This window comes from Myripristis murdjan, chromosome 4, assembly GCF_902150065.1.
Source record: "Myripristis murdjan chromosome 4, fMyrMur1.1, whole genome shotgun sequence".
Taxonomy (NCBI): Eukaryota; Metazoa; Chordata; class Actinopteri; order Holocentriformes; family Holocentridae; genus Myripristis; species Myripristis murdjan.
The window spans coordinates 31,586,340-31,611,690 of NC_043983.1; the positions used below are offsets into that span (position 1 = coordinate 31,586,340).

At 41.5% G+C, this 25,351-nt stretch overlaps 1 protein-coding gene across 1 annotated transcript in view; it reads left to right on the plus strand.

The window, feature by feature from the left end:
* Positions 1–25,351, plus strand: part of naaladl2 (N-acetylated alpha-linked acidic dipeptidase like 2) — a 331,707-nt gene that overhangs the window by 224,899 nt on the left and 81,457 nt on the right. Inside the window, exon 12 of the mRNA XM_030048811.1 lies at positions 12,802–12,891. Within this exon, the coding sequence (XP_029904671.1) occupies positions 12,802–12,891 (90 nt within the window). The remainder of the gene's footprint in view (positions 1–12,801; positions 12,892–25,351) is intronic.

Consider the following 25,351-nt stretch of genomic DNA (forward strand, 5'->3'; position numbering starts at 1 on the left):
CCAATCAGTGTCACATCGCGGAGGGTGGGTCAGAATCAGCGGTCTTATGACAGCAGAGTGTGTGTTCGCTCATTTTCCCTGTTATTATTCTTATTGACTCTGCTGATTCAAGCATACAGGGGCGTGTATATACACTCATGTCAGCCGCACGTATAAGCCTCACCCTGGATGGGAGCTGTTATTTGGAACACGCTGCGCATGTTTGACATCGCCAGCGACAGTCAGCTGTAAATGTTTGCTGGCAGAGCCGCCTCTTTAAACGCTTCAGGCCTGCAGCTCATTCTGGCTGCCGAGCCGCGTCGTGCCCCCCGGTCAGCAGAGTTTCACGCCCATTTTTTTTTTTTTTTTTTACAGTGGGGGGATCAAGAGAGAGAGGGCCAGACGTTGGAAGCGATACACAAATAAATTTCTTCAAATTTCTTCTTGTTCATATCTACAATTTATTCATATTTTGTTATTACCCGCTGATCTCTGGGATTCACCGATTTTTTTATTTTATTTTATTTATTTTTTTTGCTTTTTCTCTAAGAGAGGTTTTTACAAATGGTCGAGGGCACTCGAACCAAGATAGGAAAAGGTTTTCTCATTGTCACAGTCCGCAAATCATTTGTTTAATACGTGGAAACACACACTTTAAAACTGAAGGACATAAAAAAATGCATTAAATGATACCATCATATTTATATCACATTTTGATTATTACATGTTTTAAAGTAATTACACGGATTAGATTATTAAAATAAGACTATTTGAATGCAGACATTTGAGAGTTTGTTAAAATAACAGCAACAAAGCCTGTAGACCATGACAGGTATTAAAAATAGTTGCATGCATGGATGAATTTTAGGGTGTTTATACAGAAGAGTTTCATCTCTGTCGGTGTCGGGCGTCAGAAACCGTCCTGTCCTCCTGCAGTCGTCCCCAGCTTGTGTGTGTGTTTTTTTTAAATACTGAATTATTTTAATTTGATTCCAGCAACTATACGTCTCTCTGCCAAGACGACATTCACAACATCGATGATTTTTTGCCCTTGTTGGCTTTCTGACTTTCCTGTTATGCCAGTATTGACGCTCTGGAAAATCGCATTTTTTAAAATCATTTTTTTAAGTTCATTCAATAGAACTCGATTTCAGTTCAGGTGTTTCTTGTTCCACAAAAGGACATATGACCTGGCTCAGCACAAACCACACAATCAAACTCAACTCTTTTTCTTTCCACACACTTGTTTGGTGGCGTCTCCAGTTCTTGGGCATGTGCCACAAGTATTTTGCAAAGATCTGCCCTTCCATAGTGTTTATGCTGATGAGAAACACTCAGACACACGCTTCTGCTTTACAAACAGGTGGGATTCATCTTGCATCGCACCGGCGTTACAGCAGATTTGGATGGTTAAGAACTTGTGGTGCAACCAGAGTTGACAGTCGAATAAGAGAAACTATAAGAGAAACTGAAGAGAGTGTTGCTGCATGTTGCCCGGAGAGCGCTGCGGCTGGAGACGGAGAGGAAAAATCAATGAGAATCCAACTGAGGTGGAACTAAGCTCGACAATGCAGCCTCTTTCTCACTGCTTTTTGTTTTTTTTTTTTTTTTCCTGGAGCAGTAAAAGTGAAGGCTGTGTGTGTGTGTGTGTGTGTGTGAATGTATGTGGGTGTTTATTTCACATGAGCTCACCATATTAACCTCTCTCTCACTCACACACTCGCTCGAGTCTTAAGGATTCGGGATTCGTTCTTCATCCGTCTTTCCTCTTTTATCCCTCTGCCTCGGTTTCTCTTCCTCTCTCCGTCTCTCTCCAGCCTCTCATTAGCTCTCTGTGTCTCTCACTCACCTAAATCTCCTCTCTCTCTCTCTCTCTCTCTCTCCCATCCCTCTCATGTCTCTCTAACTTTCTCAGTCATTATCTCACTTCTTCTCTGATTAACCGCACAACTCACCGAGACCCTCAAAAACGATCTAACGATGAGCCCGGCTGTGTTTTGATCATGTGTTTGTGTCTGAGTGTGTGAAGGCTGTGCTGCGCTGATACTGGCCTTTCTGTCAGACAACAGCATCGTCCACCTCTAATATGATCCATATAATGCAGTTTGACTGATTACATATGTATTCCTCTTTTAGAATTCATCAGTATTTCACTATTCGTCCACAGGAAGCTGATTCTAAAGAAGCCTTTTACTTGGATTCTGTTGTGCGCATGAGCCTTTTATCGTTACATGGCTGTGAAATTACCGCTTGAACGTGACTGTTCAATGAAAACAGCCCTAACTCTCTGATGTTTCTGGGTATTAAGTGTTTCTGAATAACGGACTATCGCTATAAACGGTCGCGTCAATCAGGTTTTTTTTTTTTTTTTTTTTTGATAATTCTTTTTATTGCAGAAGGGTGATGTACATTGTATTCCAATACTTACATTATGTCCTGCAAGTTTTCAAAAATTACAGAATAACAAAAACAAAAAATAATAAATAAATTAAAAAAAAAAATCGTGATAGCAAAAACAGTGAGTGATAACAGCAACAGTACCGAACTCATATATAAGTACAATTTAACATATAAGTATGCACAATAAGTGGGATAATACATAATAAGCTAAAAAATAAAAATAAATAAATAAAGTATAATAAGTAAATAAATGAATAAGTCAATAAAAAAGAAATAAAAAATCAAATAGTAATAAAAACATAATAATAATAATTTTTAAAAAAATATATAAAAATTTTATATATATATATATATATATATATATATATATATAACCCACCCCCCACCCACCCATCCCGCACCCGTATACACCTTCGTCAAGCAGGTTTGACATATCGCTCTGTGCAGAAACTTCGGTCCATTTAGTGCCATTAATCAAGCTCGCAAATAGTGACACCTGCTGGAGGCAAACAGTCATTACAACAAAAACAAAAACAAACAAAAAAAAACATAGTAACTTAGAATATACCATAAAATGTGTAGTTGGCTTGAATTTTATTAGTCCATGGCTTTGATGAATACTTAAATGAAAACTTTGATAACACGGTTCCAACACTGCAGAAAGGAGAAAGAGGAGCTTCTCCTCCAATCAGGACACAGCAGCAGGTGGGCGTTGCTCTAAATTCATACGCGGACCAGAGTTTTTAGCCAAAATATGTAACAACTGCAACAAACTTAACCGATTAATGCCAACACTGAGCTAGCTGAGACATTTGAAGATGATGATGAAGTCTACATGTTGTTGTTGTTGTTCCAAATATTTCTTTTAACTATATGAAAATAGTGCAGAAAGAGGTTTTTTTTTTATTATTATTATTCATTGGTTTGTTTTGTTTTGTTTCTTTAAGAGCATTTTGATCCCGACGTTGATAATTATCACTTTTTTTTTTATTATTGTTGGCAAGTGAGCATGGTATAGCTGCAATTATCCCGTACTAACAGTAACACATCAAAATCTAGTTTTTATAAACTCCAATAGAATCTATGGACTGTTTGTTTTAGTGGAGTCTGGAAGGCTAATCATTTCAAAATTGATGTTTTGTGTGACATTATTGCTTTCTTTCATAAGCAGACATGTAATCACTGGGATCATTTACATCCAGTCGCTCATTATTACAAGAAAAAAGCCTGACAATGTGATTAGCACACCACCAGAAATGACCAACACAATGTGCTCTAGTTATTGTTTTGGGTAATTATGAAGAGCTTTCTCTCTCATTATGTTCTTACTGCCATTGCAAAGTGTTTTATAAGCTTTTAAAGATAAAATAAAGGTGGTAACACTGAGTATCTGGCATTTCTGGCATTAAAACACAACAGCATTTTAAGATATTCACTACTGACACAAAATATGAACTATCAGCAGCTTCAATCCAAAAACACCAGTTTGTAGTGTACATGTGTGTTTGTGTGTGTTTACATGTAATATTTGTGCGTGACTGACTGCCATTTCTGCAACTATCAGGTGCCATTTATCTCGTGCCATAACCCACTTTAAAGGATCTAAATCGGTCCTCATCTGGCGTCTGATGTTAGCCAAGTGATTCGGAAAACTCCAACACTTCCTGTCATCTTGTTTTTAAACCTGTCAGATTTTAATATCTTTTTCAGTCGAGCGCCTTGATGAAAGCGTTTCAGTTTGGCGCCAAAGAAGAAGCGCGCCGCGGCTTTCTTTCATGCCGGTTTTGAAGTGTCTTTACCTCTCTGTGTACTCAGCTCTTCCTTTCATCATTTGTCATAAGGGCCTCTGCAGAGATGCTGTCAGGCTTATAAACAATACATTAATGTTTTTGGGCTATTCGTCGAGTCACTGTGGGGGGAAAAACGCATGAAAGAGTCTTCTCCAGTCTTTTATGGTGGATTCGATAATGTGAGGCTATACGGAGTGAGCTGCATACACACACAGAGAAGCTTTTACCAAGTGCACTTGCACCACTTTTCCTCGAGGGATAATGAACTAAGAGTTATTTCTGCCCATTAAATCGTTTCAAGAGGAGGATAAGTTGTGTGGTCTTTACATTCGCAGTTGGCGTCAGATCGTGGAAATCCAAAGAACAAACGCTTCGGCCTGTCAGGGTTGTGGTACGGCATTAGCAGCTACATTACCAGTCATTACCAAACAAAACACAGGACAACACCACTCAGAAGAATGTCAATTTAACCGTGTGAGTTTGTATATGAAGGAGAGGTATATGGAGAAATAATATGGCCTGGTATCATGTGTATATTTGTTGGTAAAGTTGTGTTCTTCCTCTTCTTTGTTGTAAAAAAGTTGTGCCATTGTGAGGAAGAGTCATGGTCCATGTACACAAGTAATTTCCTACGTGTCTTACCTGGAAAAGGCGCAGATACTATTAATCCACGTTTCACTTTACACTTTGATTTCACTTCCACATCTGTGCTTCTGTGTTAAAGGGACAGAAATTGATCGTCTTTGTCCACACAACATCTGAACTGTGTACATGGACTTTAGGTGCACTCTGTTTGTACACCGGATGTGCCTGCGGGGCGCTGGGTTGGTGGAGCTAGTGCTTTGCTGAAATGCAGGAATTATGGAGCCATGCACTCGATGGGAAGGCCGGTGTCTAACTCTGAGATACTGGACGCCAAGCATTTGACAAAATATTTGGCAAAGCTGTGTTTTCTTAAGCGTTTAACCCCAACGGGATGCTTTGTAAAAAGAAAGAAAACAATAAAACCACACAAATACTAAGTGACATTTAAAGATCATTAAAACTCAGATCACTCAATTATGATAAAAACTGCCAAATCTGATTGAACCTTGTCATTCGAAGCTGAAAAGATGTGTCTCCCCGACTTTTATCACACAATCTCCTCATCACCAAACGAGATTTCTGCCTAAAGCAAGACCAAACCTTTTTTTTCCAATGCTGAGAAAATGTCAGAATAGTCTGTTTCCATTCAGTTTCTCATACTAACAATCACAATACTAATAATAAAAAACACAGTCAGCTAGAGAAAGAGCTAGCAGAGAGAGTGTGGGTGAGGGAGAGAGCAGGAGTGAGTCAAACTGCTGAGATCAAGGCAGAGACGAGGCAGTCTGCGCCCGGGAAGACAAAGTGAGGGGCTAAGAGGTACACAGGGCTGCGAGTACAAAGTGAACGGGGCTCAGGTATCTTTGATCCTGGCTGGCTCTCTTTTTGTTTTAAGGCTTTAGCTCTCCAAAACCCTTCATCCTGGCTCTGTGAAGGAGAACAGAGTGCTTGATTTGGCCTGCTGCCTAGCACCGGGTATCCACAGCTAATGGCAGTGTGTAGACCCAACTGGGAGAGCACAGGCAGCTGGTGTGTGTGAGTGCACAGGGGATGCTGTGGAGCGTGTGTGTGTGTGTGCGTGTGTGTGTGTGTGTGTGTGTTCTTGTCTTTCTCTGTCAAGCGAGAGCGGTGTACTTTCCCCAACGATCAGTGATCCATTTCAGCTTCGCTCATAGTCTTACAGCTGCCAATCAAAAAATAAATCAGCAAACAAATAAATAAACAACCAAATAATGATGGTAGATACTGTTAGACCAAAGTCTGATTCTCACACTACGTTACCCAAGATAACTGGCTCCTGAAATTGGGTCCCGGGACCCCCAGGAGTCCTTCAGGGAATTCAAGGGTTCCCCAGAGAAATGGGCAGTAATGTACTTTGACTGTTATCAAATCCCATAATAGTTAGAACAACAGTAATAAAGCAACAGCACAAAAAAGTAGCGACGGCTCCATCAGTCCAGCAGTAGCCACTACAGACAGACCCTCTGCCCTGTGGGTTTCTAACTCAGGAGAGGTTTTGCTGTGGGACAAAACGTCTGTGGATCTTCCCAGCAGTGGATGTGTGTGCTGCAACAGTGTGTTCACACCAACAGGAGCAAGATTACTTGCATGCCAAAAATGGCTTCCTGACCCACCGGGCTGCCGGTCTCTGGACTCATTCTGGTCATATTCTCAAGAAGGAGTTTAGGTTTCGACCATCAGGCCGGCAGTTTTGACTTCCAGTCTGCAAACTGAGCAGATTTGTGCCACATTCCACCAGTCTCCTAAACAAGCAGGGGAGAAACTGAGGGACAAACAGGGGACAGCTATGACTAAGATACTCTTTTTATTTCATTTAATTTAATTTCATTTTATTTACAGTACACAGTATGCTTTAATATGATGTCCAGTAAAATAGAACGCTTAATGTCTATGAATTGTGTTTTATGGATTATAAATGCTCTTGGGTATGTTTTGTAAGCATTTTTACACAGAACGGCACTTTCTCAGATGCAATGCAAATTTCTGAACAAGGGACAATAAAGATCTGATCTGATCTGATCTGATCTGATCTGATCTGATCTGATCTGATTTGATCTCCTCATCATTTTAAGCACTTACAGTATATCCTGTTTACAGATTCACAGCTCTTGCCCTCCTGGTGTGAATCCTGAGGAACACAGAATAAAAAAACTAAACGATGATTAAAACACTCCTTTGACTGTTAAAGTTTGTTAATGTCATTGATGCTGCTGGCCCATAAGTGAGTGGAGAAAACAAAGACTCAGAGAATTATTAGTAACAGTTTGAACTCAGTGCACTCTGCACAGAAACATGTACAAGTTGTAGGACATAAAGACAAGCAGCCATTACGTGTTATTGTATCATGTCCATTATGTGTTTGCTGCAGACGGACAGTCAAAAGGACAAGCAGCAAACATCACAGGCTACAGAAAACATCACTTGAAGCTGCAGTGTCCACACTCTTTGCTTTGTATTCAGCCGGAGAACCTGCCAGAGAGCCGGTGTGTTCCTGTCACCTCTGAGACCAGAGCTGCCAACGCCTGGAGCAACTTAGCACTGACCAAAGACACTTTACAGAGAGAGAGAGAGAGAGAGAGAGAGAGAGAGAGAGAGAGAGGGAGAGACAGACAGACAGACAGAGAGAGAGAGAGAGAGAGAGTCTAATGTGTCTAATATGCAATAAGACAAAATACCTATATGAATATAAAACATCATCAAAGTGCACCAAATACCAAGAAAAAAAATCTGATAAATCAATATGGTAATTATCAATTCCTGTGGTTGCAAATAAATAAGTGTTTGTTGTTGTTGTTTGTTGTCTTGAGAAGTTTGTTTCGGATCAGGCGGCGGTGTTTTCAGGGTCAGGTTTTCAGTGTCCACACGCAAGAGCAAGGTTTCTCAACCACTGGGTGGCAGACCGCAAGGTGGCCTTGAGCGCCCCCTACTGGTCTGTGGACCCAACATTACGAAAGTGCTAGTGATAAGATGGCCCGTGGCAAAAAAGTAATTTGCTACGGGCCACCTTCATAAATCTGGGTTTTTTGTGTTTTTCAATCACAGCTCAACAAGTCTTGGCAGTGGCACTTCTTCATTAAAGAGAGAATAGTTTAGGTGGAGGGGGGAATCAATCATTTTGTCAGCCGTTAATGAGTGGCTCATTAAAGGCTGAGAAACCTTGAGATGGCTGCCTGAACTCAGCAGGTACTGCTATCGTCGAGGTTTTAGAAACTCAGAGATTAGTGTAATTTCAATGATATGGGCCAGTTTGGATCAAATTTTAGATTAAAAAAAAAAAAAAATAGAAAACAGCTAAACCAATCCACAACATGCATAATGGGCAAAGTTTGACTAAAAATATTGTGGTGAAGATGTTGTGAAAGTGGCATTTAACCTTAATTTAGGATCGTTTTTCCAGGTCAAGGTGTTTTCTGCTGTCCCCGGAGGGAAGCTTTTCCCGGGCTCAGTGTGACTTCCAGGTGGTTTTACTGAAGCTCTGCGTTCACAGCCATACAGAGTTTGAGGCACGTTCCCGAAAAGTCCATGCGGGTCAGGTCTGCAAGATCCCACTTTAAAACGGACAAATATCTGAGTATTTACACGCAGGCCACAATCAGAGAGGGAAAGAGGACAGTCCATCACAATCATAACCTTCATGATTATAACACACATAACCTTCAGTTACAGATCACAGAAGTTACTGGGTTCAAATAGCATTTCACCCATCTCTCTCTTTCTCTCTCTCTCTCTCTCTCTCTCTCTCTCTCTCTCTCTCTCTCTCCCTCAGTGAGGTTTCTTTTTGGAGAATGCTGTATTCAGCTTGACATCCACAATGGGGGCACACTCCATAGCAGATGTTGCACTCAATAATTCACATATTTATTCAGAGCCAGAACAAAAAAAAAAGAAAAAGAAAAAAAAAAGGCTGCATAAAACTTTCTGGTTGTGCCTTCTTGGAATAAATATGTGAATTATTAAGGAAAACTTCTTCCCTCCACATGGGTCCACACTGTGGATGTCAGGTTGGTTTGTGGAGGTTGTTGGTTATGTGCATTGTAGCCTGATTTTCCTGGCTCCAAGGGGGTTATTTCATTTATCCATATATTTTTCTCCAAGATTATTCTTTGTGCATTTTTGCCTGTACTCAGTAGTTGGCAGTAGAGAGAGAGACAGGAGAAAGGGTGTGTGCTGGAGTGGAGGTGGGAGAGAGCGCACCCAGTTCTTTTTAGGAGGCACATTTGGATTTTGGATTTCTCTTAATTGAAATCCAAAGACAGAATTTTATTTAGGGTGTATTCAGACCTGTGGTTCGTTTGCTTTGTTCCCATTCAGGGGCTAAATCGATTCAATTGTTGCATTTTTTTTCTTTTGGGTCGTTTGTGTTCACAGGGCGACCGTCTGTATCGGTCCAAAGATGTAAACAAATACCTTTTTGTGTGTTTCTATGGTTAATATACCAGTGTTCCATAAATGAAGAAAATATCCAATTCTACTGGGAATCCAGACTGTACATTCACTGCAAAAACTCAAAATCTTACCAAGATTATTTGTCTTATTTCAAGTCAAAAATGTCTTATTACTAGTCAGAATAACTCATTACACTTAAAATAAGACATGATCACCTCAGAAGTAACTTGTTTTTAGACAATTGTCTCTTGTTTCAAGTGAAAATTTGCTTGAAACAAGTGAAAATTTGCTTGTTTCATTGGAAAATTTGTTTCTTGTTTCTAGCAAATTTTCACTTATTTCAAGTGAATTTTCACTTTTTGCACTGGCAAATTTTGGGAATTTTTGGAATTACTGCCCCCCTCTGTTGGAGGGGGAAACCACAGTTATGAGTCAGTTGTGTCATTTCTGTTCTCACTGCAAACGAGCCGCTCCAGGGCTCGAAAGGAAGCGAGCTGAGAGCAGCCCTCCTAGGCGATCTCGATCTGTTTGTTTCATCCCGCATCCGAGTGCGATTTCTGTGTTCACACATGTCCAAACGAACCGATCTTTGGGGGGAAACGTTCCCTGTTTCAGAACAACCGCTCAAAATGAGACAGGTCTGAACAAACCTTTAGACTGATTTAATGAATCTACATCATCTCAGTTAGTGGGGCTGGGACTCTCTTCTCTGTGGCAGTCCCACTTTATGTCCATGTCTGATTTTGATCATTTTAAGTGTCCCGAACTGTTTTATTTTACTCTTGTGACTTCACTTTATTGGCCCACCACAGCGCCACCAACAGGCCAAAAAGTCCCCAAGCTTCAAGCAGCGATGTCTCAAATACCAAACATCACATTTAGAGGAAAAAAAAAAAAAAAAAAACATAGACCAGGGCAGCTTGCACCTGCTGTGGGCATGTGATGGTCACCTTTGACTTTTCTATGTCTTTATTTTTATTTTTAAATTAAAAAGTACTAGTGCTGCAGTTTCACAGGTGCAGTGGAGGTATGTATGTGTGTGTGTGTGTTTGTGTGTGTGTGTGTGTGTATGTCTTTCCCCCCACAGTGCAGCCTCTACACACACTACCTTTCACTAAATACATGCTTATGTGTTTCTCCAGTTGACTATTTCTCCACTAGTTTTGCATTGGAGCAAAAATTCCACTTTGGCCACATGAACCTGTGACCCTCAGTTCACTGAATGTGCAAAACACTGGAACCACCTCCTTTGCAGTTTTGATAACAAGGTTTCTAAAAGGCACCTTAACAGCATCAAAAGCACTCTGTTCATGCATGATTGTCAAAGAACAATATCCCTTAAATTCACTTTTCCCAGTGTGTAAAAGGGGGATTTAAGGGGTTCGATTTCCAGTTTCCCTTTCCAATTCTTCTCTTTTTCCCCAGCTCTCCCATTACAGGGTGTCCACAAAGTCTCTTTACAATTTAAAAAAATCTATTACAAAAGCAATTGATGAGATATGTTAATCAGATTTGTTCTGTGTGCTCAGTGGTTATGAAAGTTTTGAATCACATTGGACATCAGCGACCTGAAGCAGAAGATCATTGATGCCGCTGCCACCATTGATGAGGCTCTGCTGCAGCGAACATGGCAAGAAATCGAGTACCGTCTTGATGTGCTTCATGCAACTAATGGTGCCCATATAGAGGTGTATTAAATGAGGCAAAAAAAACCTCCTCATTTTGTAATAATTTCCACAGATTTGTCTATTCATTTGCTTTTGTAATAAATTTGTTAAATTGTAAAGAGACTTTATGGACACCCTGTATAATAATCACCAAATGACTCAGCAGCAGTTTTGTCATGCTGAAGGAAAGTTAGACAAGTAAACTGGTTTTGCCTGGTTTTGCCCAGCTCAGTCTCCCGTTAAAATGTGAAATGGAAAAGGAACTGAGTAGAAGCGGCGTTTTATGTGTTCCACTGTTGGCAGCCAATGCTGGACGTTAAGGGTTAAGGGCTAATCAAGCTAATTAAACTATAGTTATAATGACAGTTAGCAGTAGCTTTGCTGTTGTTAACAGATTTGCCCCATAAGCTGCCAAATAAGGCTCAACTATTCCTTTTTTTTCAGTTTTTTTAGACATACATGAGACAACAGTGTTCTCTGTTAGCATCAGACGAGCTCATCCTGGTCGTCAGCTTGTCGCCCTCAATGACACAAACAAATTTTGACTTCAGTGTTTATCAGAAAAATTGTATTGGCCATATTTAGTGACCAAGCACATCAATGCCTCCTTAAATCTGAGGATCACCAGTGGGACATTGGGAAATATCAGGGATACTGTGCCCAAGTTTCTGAGTTGTGATGTTTCATAACAAGAAAAACGGCCAATTGAAAAAATGAGACAGAATGACTAATGCATTGTCAGAGATTTTTATTTTGCTGCTGTTTTAAGTAACTAGTAAAGTAACTCTTGAATATTTGTTTGTAGTAACAAAATCAGGTTTCTCACCAAAAGCAAAGCACTTGAACGCCAGTCAGGTCAAAAGTTTCAGCATCAAGTCTGTACTTTTTTAACAGTTTTTCTGTCAACATGGTGACATCAGAGAACTGTTGTCATGGCAACAAGAACCCCCCTAAAACACATTCACTTGCCATGAACTGAAAGCTCATGCTGATTCTACTCAGTTCCAGTTCTATGGAAACATTTTAGTGCTTTCACTTTGGGTTTTCATCATCGGCACAAACTCAGACTTGCTAACGTCGTCAGTAAATTTGCAGGGTCGAGTTCCATCACACGCGACATCGTCAGTGGGAACAGATGGACCTGAACCAGGACCTGAGCTGGAGTCTGACCCGCAGCCGGTTCCTCTGCTCATATAAACACTGAGTGGTTGTTCAAACCAGACCAGGGTGTTGATGAGGCAGTGTGTGTGTGAAACTAGTACAACACACTGTCAGGTGTTTTCTTGACTCCCAGGACAGAAAGTGTTGCAACTGTGTCTTTGAACCTTTGATATTCTTACCTATCTGCTGCTTAATCTGGCTCCATGAAGGAAGGCAGTTCTTCTACAAATGCAGCAGCGTCGCATCTTTGAAGTCGCTGTGAGGTGGTTTTGTTTTGGGACGATACAAAATGTGTGCTAAGGTGACAGTGTTTTTTTTGGTTTTTGTTTTTTTTTTTGGCTTGTGTGTGCGTGCATGCATACATGCCTTTTTTAAGTGTCAGCATCTGGGACTCTCTGTGTGTGTGTGTGTGTGTGTGTGTGTGTGTGTGTGTGTGTGTGTGTTTGACAGCAGAACAAAACGTTCTGGCAGCTCTGTGGCCCTGAGAGCGTTTACTGTTGTTTCCTTTCAGCAGCTTGACAGATCACTCCATTGCTAGTGCACTCTCACAGAATAGAATAGAATAAACTAGAATAGAATAGAGAGGGAAAGGAAAGGAAGGGAAAACAAGCTTTTTTTCTTTCCCTTTTCTTTTGTGAGTCATGACGCACTGTCGTAGGTTATCACACCAAAATGAGGCGTTTTTACATCAGCCCATAAGTGAGACAAGGAGTTGATTTGGGAGGAGGGGTGAGGCGGGGAGGCAGGAGGTTCACAGGGTCTGGCTGTGGATCTGACAGGACAGTCGTTTCTTCTGCTCTGTTTCCCTGCAGACAACAAGCTTCCTGTCGGAGGCCCAGTTTTCAGCCGAGTCGCCGGAGACGCTGGACCCGCTGTTTAAATTCCACGAAACCATCGCAAAGGTAAAACCGTCATCGACTCACACCTCTCCACTAATGCCATCTCTGTAATCCGAGCCCCATCACAACCACATCCAAATGACCACAGGGGTGGAAAGATTGCCCAAATATCCGACTCGATCACAAGCGCTGTTGCTTTGCTGAGACTTCACCGGCTCTACATGCTTCACACCTGCCATATTTGCTTGGATTGAATCAAACTCTGGTACGTTGGTCTCCTGAATTCGCTGAGAAGCTGAGAACATGATGTTTCGGTTTGGACCACGTCAGCGACAGACCTCAGTATCAAACTCAGGCGAGGCTCAGCTCAGGGGTGACAAAAGAACGTGCTGACGAGACTGCGAATTTCATTCATCCACATTCATGGAATTTCATATTCATCCTTAATTTTGAAATCTCAAGACGCTCAATTCAATGAGTTATTTACTAAATGCAGGTCTAATCTAAATTTATTTTCATCTTCTTAAGAATTGAGTCTTACCAGATTGATGTCCACTGCAAATAAAGAGTATTTCAGTCGCCGAACTGAGCAGCCCGTCTGTCACCAAGTCTGACATGACATTCATGAAGTTTTTGTTGTTGTTGTTGTTGTTGTTGTTGTTTGTTTTGTTTTGATTTTCCCACCGACTTTTGTTTTTAACTCTAAATGTCAGAGATAAAAATGGAGCTGGAAATTACTTTCTCTTTTCTGAAGAGTCCTTCTCTGACAAGTAATTATGCTCCCATCCCCTTGGTTCCATTTCCGTTTGGTAGTGTGTGAAACAAGATTTCAACAACTTGAGGGCTGATTCATTTCAAAACTCCAGCAAACCAGGTATAAAAAGGTCCAAATCATCTTGAGAATTTCCATTTTAGTGTTTTCCCCCACCTGCTGCGTGACTTTTCAGAAATGCAGGCAGCAGAAGGGCATGCTGAGGAGGAGCGGGTGGGAAAGACTGTAGCTCTATGAGGATGTGTGAAATTTCCACAAAGAGCTCGTAGGGGGAAATGCCTGTGTCATGCACTGACCACATTACACCCAGGATGGAGGTCTTGCATCATAAAATTGCCATGAACACTAAAAAAGCTGACAGCTGAAAAATATTAGGTAACGGTTAAAAATTTGGCAAGTTGTGCAGCTGACAGTCAATAAAGACGACAAAGAAGTCACAGACTCAGTTTTTGGGCACAGCGCCTCCCAAATTACACCTTTTGACCAAAGCTGCTGCAGAGGAAGAATCACTGTCATGAGTCACTAATTCCTTTTTTCTCCCATTGTCATAAAGCCCAAGTTAAACCTTTTTCCTCTGCCTTTCTCCCACAATGGCTTCACAGTCAAGTCATGCAAATTACACACTGCTTAAACAAGACATTACCGGAGAAGGATTGCTGTCTCAACGCCTAAAATATCATCATGCAACGAGTGCACTCACTGTCACAAATTACATAAGGCACAGTGAAGTTCCCACAGCGGTTTACGGTGGCCCGACTCTTAATTAAGACATTTTATGTTGGTTCATCCTTACCTTGGCACTTCTGTTACAGAATTACACCGGCCGCGCAAAAGTAATGCTGTTAAAATACAGAGTGGTAGGTTTATCAACCTACTATTCTGCATGTCCAAAGACTTTCCGCCCCCTCCAGAAGACAAAAAAATACAAAAGAAACTTTATTAAATCCTGCTGGAGAGTGGAGAACACAGAGATGCAGTTTAATTAGGGTGAGCAGGATGTGTGGGAGAGAGGAGGACGAGTTTGTACAAAAGAAGCTTTTCTTCTGGTAAACTGGTTGCCATCTGCCTATTTAGACTCCTCTACCACTTTCTCTGTGTATGTATGCACGGTCCCAAGTGTGCACGGGAGTGTATAAAAGTGTATGTGAGTGTGGGTGTAAATAAATACACTGTAACCCCTTTTCTATCTGGGTCTAAGCCTAGGCCGTGGGCAGAAGGAGCTATCATTAAAGTCCAGGCAGCATCTTCCCTATTACTCATCTCCTCCATTCAAATGCAAAAGAGACACTGAGACTGAGTCGCCCTCCTCTTCCTTAGCTTGAGTCTCGTGTTGAAAAACTTATGATTAATTCAAGATCTTTTCAAATATCACCCGTGTTTTGCCGGTTTCAGTATTTTTTGAGGGGAAATTGTCATAGTGGAAGTGTATGTCATATATAATAACAGTAACCCACTGCACTCAGACCAGCCAGTGCGTTTCCCTGTTATCAAAATATCCGATTGAAAAGATAGGAAATCGAGATGATCTTTAGAGGAGGATTATTTTATTATCTTCCTCCTCTAAAGATCATCTGTGCCACGTGCGACCTGCACTCCAGAGACGGAGGGTTGCAGGGTTGACTGGCTCAGGCAGCTTCCTCTGATAAACCGACCGAGTGTTTGTGAGCGTAATTATCGAGCACAGCAGAAATCCTCTGAGAGGTTAAGCTGAATGTGTTGTGATGATCGAGAAACTTGTTGTGCTTTTTATATATTCGTGCGCTTTGTTAGTGTAATCTGATTTGCTCTTTCTCACAGTGTCTCGTGTCTCCACGAAATGGTTTATTTTCTCAGACAATAGCATGATATCCATGGTTTCCAGTTGGTGGCAACTTCCTAGGACTGTACAGTAAGAAACTGCAGTTTCACCTGCTTTACGGTGGAGACATTAGCCACCATAACTTTGGAATACCATATTTCACCAATTAATCGCCCAGCCGCAAATGGCCACCTGGTTCTTTTAAACGCCTGGGGTCTGCACCCATTTTGCGTATTAAACGCCCACCCGAATAACCGCCGATTATTTGCATTATATTGAGGTAAACCCAAAATAAGGTTATTCACCTTATTGTTGCAGAAGTAAACAGTTAGCCACACAATAACTGTGTTGCACTTCCGTTTTCTGTCAAAATAAGAGCGCTAGCTAACGTTAGAAAAAAGGGTGTACTGTAATCTTAAATCGACCGACTGTAAATATGTTGGACAGTAACTTTCATCACAATAATGGCCTGGTGCAGGTCTGTGCAAAAATAAATAAAGGCCTGCAGCGAATAGCCGCCTGGTTCTTTTAAACGCCCGGGGTCCAAGTTGATTTTGCGTATTAAACGCCCGGGCGATTAATTGGTGAAATACGGTATGCTTCATTGTTTGATATTTGTTGTCGCTGACAGAGATTACAATGGTTTAGGCAAACACAGTGAGCTGCAATAATCTAAACAAGCAATAAAAAGCATGAACATCTGCTTCCATGTTTTAGTAGATAAAAACAACTTTGTGCCCCATCTTCCACTCGGCACAAGTTTTGCTACTTTCCAGCCGGCTCAGCTGTCATTTTCCCGTTCATCGCGCACGTTGTGGAAACAGCAAAGTCTCGTGTCCATCTGAGCGCCCATGGGCGTCTGAAGTCAGTGCTGCAGTTTTCTCTGCTATTTGAAGCTCATTAAGCTCATTATCAAGATAGAAATGGTGGCCTACATAGGGGGCGCCGGTGAGCATCCGCTCTGCTTGTCCCACACACAGGGATGCTGCTTCACCTCAGGGAGCTCAGATGGAGTCCTGATCTGCTCGGGAGCTTTCACTCCGTCTCCTTCCTTCTTACCTGGAGAATCCTCCATTAGAACAGCAGCCCACCAAGGTGTGACACACCTGGCTGTTAAAGGGGACGGGAGACGGCCTCTGATTGGTTTACTGCATGTTACGCCCAAAACACACCCATGATTAATTAAGAGACTAAGTCCAGCCTTTTTGAACCATACGCTTGGTACAACCACACTTTTTTCCACATTAAAATAGCAGGAAGTGGACCTGGACACACTCGTACTGCACTTGCGCTTTGCACTTCAGACTGTGCACTCAGATCGATAAAATAGACTCCTTTATCTTGTCATTTTTTTAAAGCTGTATGAAACAGCACTTAGACATGTGCACATACATCTGAAGTACGTGGTCCTGTAATAATGACCTCAGATTTGTCCTCATTCAAGCAGCAGCAGAAAAAAAGAACAGCAGAAGTGGAGACACAAGCCCCTCGCGCTCACCTTCCTCTCTAAAAGAAGCAGTTGATTGGCAGGAAGAAAACGGACTGCTGAGAAGGATAAGCATACTCTTACCCGCTCCTCATGTTCTCATGTGGCTCTCCTTTTGATGCGAGAGTGCAGCATTATGTCTCACTCTCAACAGGAAGAGAAGGTCACTGGCATGTAAGGTACGGGAAGATGAAACACACAGTAACTCATCCACACGGACAGACTTGAGTCGCAGGAGACAGTAACAGAGAACATGAAAGAAGAGAGGAAACAGCATGGATTGCAGCATTGCATCCACAGAATGTGACATACTGTCCTGTTTCAACAGGAGGCAGAGTTAAGGGCTTTTCCTCTTCTTAAGGGACAACACAAACTCTTATCGACTTGAGCGCGGCGCGACAGGATTGACAGCAGTTTCACTCGTGCATTCAAGATTTAGGACATTACAGTGCTTTTGAGATGATGTAAAGCTTGCTATATACTAAAATATACTACTAAAAATACGCCAAACATACCCAGCATGCCCCACGGTGAACCACATAAACGCTGAACACAAGACGTGGACGTGCAGGCCGTCTTCTCATCACACTGTAGTGTATTAACCAAAGAGATTATGGCCCAAAAGGGATAATTCCTTTAAAGGGGCTATGGTAAAGCAGTAAAGCAGTGAAGCAGTCCAGCAGACGTCCCGACAAATCACACCCAGTGGCACGCCGAGTAAAACGCAGCGAGAGGCTGTCGGCTGCCAGTCCTCTCCACCAAAGTCTCTTTAATGCTCTGTAATTACACAAATGTCTCTTGGACAATGTGATAATGACTTGCTGATGTTAAAAGGCACCATGTTGCTTCCCACCCCTGTCACGCCTGTAGGTCTGGAGATGGTGGGTGTAAGAAGCCTCTGTTGGGGCTCCTGTCAACATTTGGGACGGTTTGTGAGTTTAGAAAGACTTTTAGGTCGCACGCCTGCTGTCATGCACAGCTGGCTCCGTCACAGAGGAACATCTGCACTGGCTGTATGCAAATAACATCTAAGTACAGCTTCAAAAAAGCTGACTATAAAAAGAGAAACAGTATTGTTAGTATTGTTTTAAATACATTGTTAGGTTACTGTGACTTATCTGCAACCAAATAACGCAACTTTACTCTTTCAAATTGTGTGCAAAAAAGTCCAATTTCCTTTCCAAAGTCTTTCCCATCAATCTCTGTGGGGAGCAGATGCATCCAAATATCCCACATCACCTCATAATGAGCTCGGCTGCAGCCACCAAAACTACCTGGTTAAGGTTAGAAAAAGGTTTGTTGTCATGGATAAGGTTAGGAAGCTTTTTTTTTTTTTTTTTTTTTTTTTAAACAAAATAAGAGCCAATTTAGCAGAACTGTGGAACTGCTCAGCACATTTATCTTTCTGTCTGTCTGTCGCTGTGAAGGTGCAGGAAGATTGTTTTAAATTCCAAGATGTGTATTTCAAATCCACACGATACGGTGTGTAAATAAGGCCGCTTTGGAGTTGCTGTAAGGTTTACTTTTTCGCTTTGACGGAGCTAGGTTAATGATTCCCACAGACTTGAAGTCTTTATCTACCTGCAGGAACTGAACCAGCGGCCTACAGAGGTGAAAATGGTATTGAGCATCTTGTCTCAGTCTGTGTGAGTCAGAAAAAGCTTATTTTAGCCAAAATGTTATAGTATTCCTTTAAAAATGAACACCGGTCTCACTTAACACAGGAATCAAACTCTGGTTTCTCACGTGAAAGTCTGCGTGATGGGCCCACCGACCACCACCGACCTCCTAATGTGGACTTTTAGATTAGATTAGATTAGATTCAACTTTATTGTCATTGCACATGTCACAAGTACAGAGCAACGAAATGCAGTTAGCATCCAACCAGAAGTGCTTAGCAGTGTATTAAATACAAATGTACAGTATATACACATTATATGATAAACATAATATATATATATATATATATATATATATATATATATATATATACATAGTGCAAATTAATAAATAACTGTTGCTGTAAAGTGCAGGTATGAAATGAATAATATATAATGCTACAGGTATGTACAGAATAAACAGGTTGAAAAATATACAGTTTAGATTTATATTTTTTTATATTACGCCACAGTACTGCACCTTCATACATGTGTGTACTTCTCACATGTCGGTGAGAAAAAACATGATCTACTCAGTCTGTGAGGAGCTCAGAGGAGAGCAGGACGTGTTTTTTATGTGTGTGTGTGTGTGTGTGTGTGTGTGTCAACAATATCCAATATCAGCCGTGTATAGCAGCACTGTCCAGTTTGCGAGCGACCTTCACGTCCATCCCGTCCCTGCCGGACACCGATTGCTCGGCTGAAAGGCCGGTGGCTGGCAGCTCATTTTTCTCTCTTGACGTTCTTTTTCTTTCATTCGACAGCTCTTTCATTCACAAACACAGAGAGGAGGAGGAGATACCTGACGGGAAACAAAAATGACCTCAAAAGTCTCGCCAAAAAAAAAAAAAAAAAAAAAGATAAACAAGGACAAGTCATCCTTGTGGCTCAAGGCTCACATCGTGTAGTTTAATGTGTTTGAATGTGACTGCTGAACTCTGCTGCATGTCAAACCACACCTCAGCTTCTCATGACAACACATCTACACTGACAAAACAGCTGTGTAGAAATTAGGCTTTGTTTGATATTCGTCTCCACAGACCAGTGCTGATGTTGATATTTTTAGACTGAAAATGCTAAATAGATGATATTTTTCACTAATATTAAGCATCTCTAATTCCCACACAGGTATGCATGAACATGTTTATTCTTATTTTTATTATCCTGACTTTAAATGGACAGTTGCAATGTCTCATAATAGTCTGAAAGCTGTTTAAGGCTCTTCTATCCTGACAAGAATTCACCTTTTCTACCACAAACAGTGAATATGTGAAATTTTGGGGATTTTTTTTTTCAACCTGAAATTAGTTGAATTCAATGTCTAATTCAAGACTTTCCATAGACAAGCAATGTAATCAATCAAACTGCATTAAAATCATCATATCAGAGGTGGACTGCACTAACCAGACCAGGTCTAATATGTAATAAAAGTTTATCAGTCCATTGTTCTGGTGATGTAAAAATAAATCAATAAACAAAATAAAAACTTTGTGGATAGTCACAGACCTTTAAAACTTTTAATGTCACTTCAACTCATCACGACGTGTTTCTTTACAGTCCTGCGGTCCACACGTCAATACATCTTTTTTTTTTTGTAAAAGTGTGAGTTTTCATAAAAAAGGTTTATGTTTGTGTCTCGGCGTGTGGAGAGGTGCAGGTACGGCGGGCCGAGGAGAAATACGGCGGTTGTTAGGCCTTAATCATCACATCCTTGGAGATGATGCAAAGTGCCAGACGTTATTTGTGCAGGTTGTTAAAGAATGGAGGAGAGAGGAAGAGAGATAGTGACAGTGGCATAAAAACAAGGTCTGGAGCACACTGGCACGATATGACATGATGAAGGGCAAATGGGAGCTGGCAGAGATGTTATTATTCCCCGTGTTAAATATTCAGATGGGGGAGACGAGAGCCGAGCCACTTCCTCTGGAGTTTGTGTCTGTGTGCGGCTGCGGTTGTTTAGTGTGGATGTTCAGAGGTCACGAAGTCTCACTGCATATTAATGGCAAAAGTAGATATGTACACACACACACACACACACACACATACACATACACACACACAATAATAACCATTAATGTAGGAGTAAATATAAAACATAAAAGTAGCTGACTGTGACCTATAGTTGGTGGTCATAATGATGTGAAACCACCACCAATATACGCAAAAAATAAATTCATGAATAAAAAATAAAAATAAAACATTTCAAAAAAGTATAAATTCATGTTTTATGTATATGGCTTGGATCTATTTGACTATTTCATTTATTGTTTTAAAATTATCCTTTTAAAAGTGTATGCTTAAAAACATCAAATTATAGGTAAACTGAGATGGGGTTAGACTCCACCACAGATTGCAACTCGGATTATGCCATATATAACGTTGCTACTGAAGGTTGATATAAGATGGTGTTTAATTTGTGTTTTTATTTGTTATTCATACCCCCAGTCATTTGGAAAGTCAGTTATTATTATTTTTAATAGCAGATGTTGTGTCTTATCAGGAATCATGAAAAAAGGAGAATGCCAGAAAACAGCATGCAAAAGCTATAAAACAGTTTAAACATGTATAATGTTAATATGTGGAATAATAATAAAAAAAAAACAAAACATGAGTAATGAACATCAAGAAATGACCATCAGCATTATGAGGATGCTGAAGCAAGACAAACATGAATTACACATAGGAACGATATGAAAGTACATGTATTAATACGACATATGTGGGAAAAAAATGAAATCTGGTTATATCCAATTTGTAACACCTGGATATAACACGATATATAAGTAATCTCCCTTCACTCCCTCTGCCCTCTGGAGAGCTGCGCTGTATTTTTAGCTAATGTTTAAGGTACGAGTCTCCTCCGTCTGTCCGGCCCCGTCCGGCTCCTCCCTCCCCCCCTCCCTCCCCCAGAGGAGCTGTGTACGGGTATTGTTAGTGTTGCAGCTCAGGGACTCTGCCTACTCTCTGCGTCCCTGCTCTCATTTGTCAAGTGTGGTTTTGAACACGGCGCGGCAGGGCGGGGTGGAGGGTGGAGGGTGGCAGGAGGCAGGTGGCAACAATAGACACCTCTCTCTCTCTCTCTCTCTCTCTCTCTCTCTCTCTCTCTCTCTCTCTCTCTCTCTCTCTCTCTCTCTCTCTCTCTCCCTCTCTCCCTCTCTCCGAACAGCCTCTGGGTTCTTCATGCAGCTAATTGTTCATTGTCCCAAGCTAATAATCTCATGACTGAAGTGATGACATCACTGGCTACTACCTGACACATAGTCAAGTCAGAAAGTAGGCATAGAGAGTATAATCTTTGTTTTTATGCAGCATCTTTGCTGGCAAGTTACCGACTTGGATCTTCCTGCCTGCCATCTCACAGCTTGGCTGAAGTTGCAATAAAATGGATGCATGAATTAAACATGTTCATGTTTATCTGCTTTGACAACAGCCAAATCGTTAGAAAACATGTTGCACCGCTCCTCCAAAAGCCCAAGAAGAGGAGAAAAAGTTTGACATGTTAGGGATGAGGTCCTGTATGTTTTTCTCATTGGTACAGGCTGCCTCTGTGTGCCCCTGGTTCAACTGATGCCACTCAAACATCACCATGTGGCTTATTTTGATAATGTGGCATCACAGAAGGAATTATGAGTACATCTGGATTTTTCCCATTCCCAATGTCGTAAACTTCCCAGCTTGCACTTCTGATGAACTTGCAAGGCCTTTTTGGAATTGGGTTGTCGTTAAGACTCATTTCGACCGAGACTGTGGAGATAATCATACATCACTTTTTAAGATGGTTCTCCTTGACTCGGCAACACCAACACCATATACTGTAGCACCAGGTGGATGTACACACTGTCACCATAAATATGTGAGGGTGTTTGTGTGCTTGTTGGCACATATGCATGCAGAATAAACATTCACAGCTCTATGTGTATGTGTACATTTGTGCATGGACAGTAAAGTTGAGGTTTGCTCTTTAATAACAAGAAAGATGGGATCTTTTGTCTAAGCCAGCGAGGATGAGAGGAACTTCATCAAAAATATTGACTCGCGGCAGGACTCTCTAGACATTTTCTTACTGTATACAGAGAGAGAAAATGTTATTTTGCCTGCCCTATACTCAGCGCACTCCTCAGAATAATAGACCACCTCTGTGTTTGCAATACTTGCCTCTATTTGTGTGCAATCTGTTCATTGTAAGGGTCCACATTCTGTGGCATAAACCTACCATTACTGAAATCTATGTTGGAATGAAAAGAAAATTTACTTTTATTCCTTTATGAATAACATAATACAGCGTTGTGAATAGAAATGTGTGTGTATGTTTAGAGCTGTGGGGGAGGTGTGTGTGGGTGTGTATGTGCAGATGTTTCAGTTGATGTTAGCATTTAAATTTCTGTGCAGAGAGGGCCATCTATAGTCTGAACAAGCCTGGCTGTGGATAGTAGAGTATAGTAATTACACATGCGTCGGGTTGCTTTTCAGTGGCGCTGATGATGAATCTGGTCGATCAGAGAGAGGAAGGAGGAGGAGGTGAGACACCACCTCCACCTCCACCTCCACCTGAGCAGTCAGACCTCATCTGCTCCCCCCTGAGCCCAGTTCCTCCCCTCATTCATCATTCAAACTACATAAAAACAGCAACTGAGGAATGTAAGAGGTGCACATTGTGCAGGAAAAACACCTTTCTATGTGCGAGGCATGCCAGGTGCCCTGCTGTGTAATTGTGCACAGAAACTGCCATGATGAATTTCACAGTGAAAGAACATGAACTGTTTGTATGGTAGGCACTCTTTGTCGCACAAACGCATAACTCACAAAAAAAAAAAAAAAAAAAAAAAACTCTGTGGACATTTCTGAGTCCCTTACCCAAAGATTTACTTTGAGTTTTGTCATTGATTATATTAGCTTGCTGTGTGATTGAAATAAAATTAGAGGTAATTCTAGGTTGTTTTTTGGGTTTCCTCACTTTTGACCTCATGTGGAGTATCCTGATAGTTTAGCTTTTGTAGGTTTTGGGGACGTACAGCAATTGAAGTGGTGGTTTATGGCAGGTCTAAAAATCTAACTTCATCAACATTTGCCTGTTAGTCAACACTATTTCTGTAATCTTGTACTCATACATGGTGTTTGTTCATTAACTTGCGTTGTCCCTCTGCACATAAATAAATCAAATCAAATCAAATCAAATTTGAAGTTTTCTCCTTATGTAGCCACATCACCGTTTCTAGTCTAAGCAGTCACACCTTCTTAAAGGAACACTCATTTTGGGCAAAATACCCTTTTTCTGACTTACCCAGACTGAGACAAGATGTTGGACACCACTTTCTCCTACGTCCAGTGGATCAGTAGCATTTTGTGTTAGCTTAGCATAAAGACTTGAAGTCAATGGGAGTCATTAGCCTGGCTTCGTCAAAGAAGGAGAAGGTCAATGGTGGAGCTGAAACCACTGAACACATTTATTCTTCTGTCTGTCACTAAGGTACAGAAGATCAATCACAAATGAACTTCTTGTTTTTTATAAAATTTCAAGACATGTATTTCATATACACATGAACCACGACTCCCATAGACTTCAAGCCTTCATGCTAAGCTAACAGGAAATGCTGCCCGTAGGAGCCGAGCCACTGTGTCTCAGTCTGGGTTAGTCAGAAAACGTTGCAGTGTTCCTCGTTGTGCTGCTTTAATAGAACAGCTGTGGGCGCTCGCGGTTCCCCCGTGTGGGAGGTTCGGAGCGGTCGGCCCGCCGGTGTCAGCTCTGCAAAGGATCTGACGGAGACACTGACGCATCACTTCCATCCTCAAAGCCTGGGGGTGCTCCTCATCCTCTTCACTTCACCTGTGTAACCTTCATCACCTGCGTCTGCGACCACAGCTTCTTTCAAAAAAATAGTCTGATTACCTGGAGTCAGTGACACACTTTTACATTTCCATTCGCTTTTAGTCTTTGACTCAAAGGAAAATGCAGTATAACCATTTATTCAAATCATAGCAGCTTACTTAGATTTGACTTAGATGAGTGTTATCATCATTATTCTACCTGATAATCTCAAGAACTGCAAATTGCGTTAGGAATTTAGAGTGCCTAGTCACCGTATTAAAATAAATGAATGCATTTCAGCAAAGAGAGAAGAGAGTGCAGGGGTCAACCTCTTAGTGTCCCGCTGAAGGACATTTTAACAGGCAGGGAAACGCTGGTCGTCATGGCGATCAAACCTGTAGGCCTAACCTTTGGCTTTTGACAGTCTAACACTAACAACCAGGTCAGTGGCTGTAATCTCACAGCTGAAACGCCATCATCCCTTCGGCATAATCCAGAAACAAATCAGCCGTTTAACAAAATATTGAACGTGGTCAGTGTGAAGAGGAAGAAGAAGGTGGAGCATTAAAAGCAGAAACTAAATGTAAAGCGGACCAAAGGGAAGCGAGAGCGAGGAGAACAGAGGCTTCTCCATCCGAGCGAGATCAAAGCTTCGGCGTGTGTGTTGATAGGTCGGACTTATCTCTGCGTGTTGTTGCTTGTTGGGCCCGAGGAGGTTTTTGGAGATAAGACGTGCCCTCCTTAGCCGCCACCTTTCTGCACGCAGCCTCCCACACTTCTCCAAGGGGTCAGTGGTGAACAAACAGTTTTGGAGGGTCAGCGGCTATCGGCGTATTTCAAGCAGAAACTCGGAGCTAATAAGCTGCAAGCCCACAGCGCAGACAGGACACTTGTGATGCCAGCGGGAGCCTCCAAACACGACTTGGCTCCAAATGAAGACCTAATTCTCCTCTTTAAACAATGCCACCACACACACTGCGCTCGGTCACCTACTGGGTTTTAC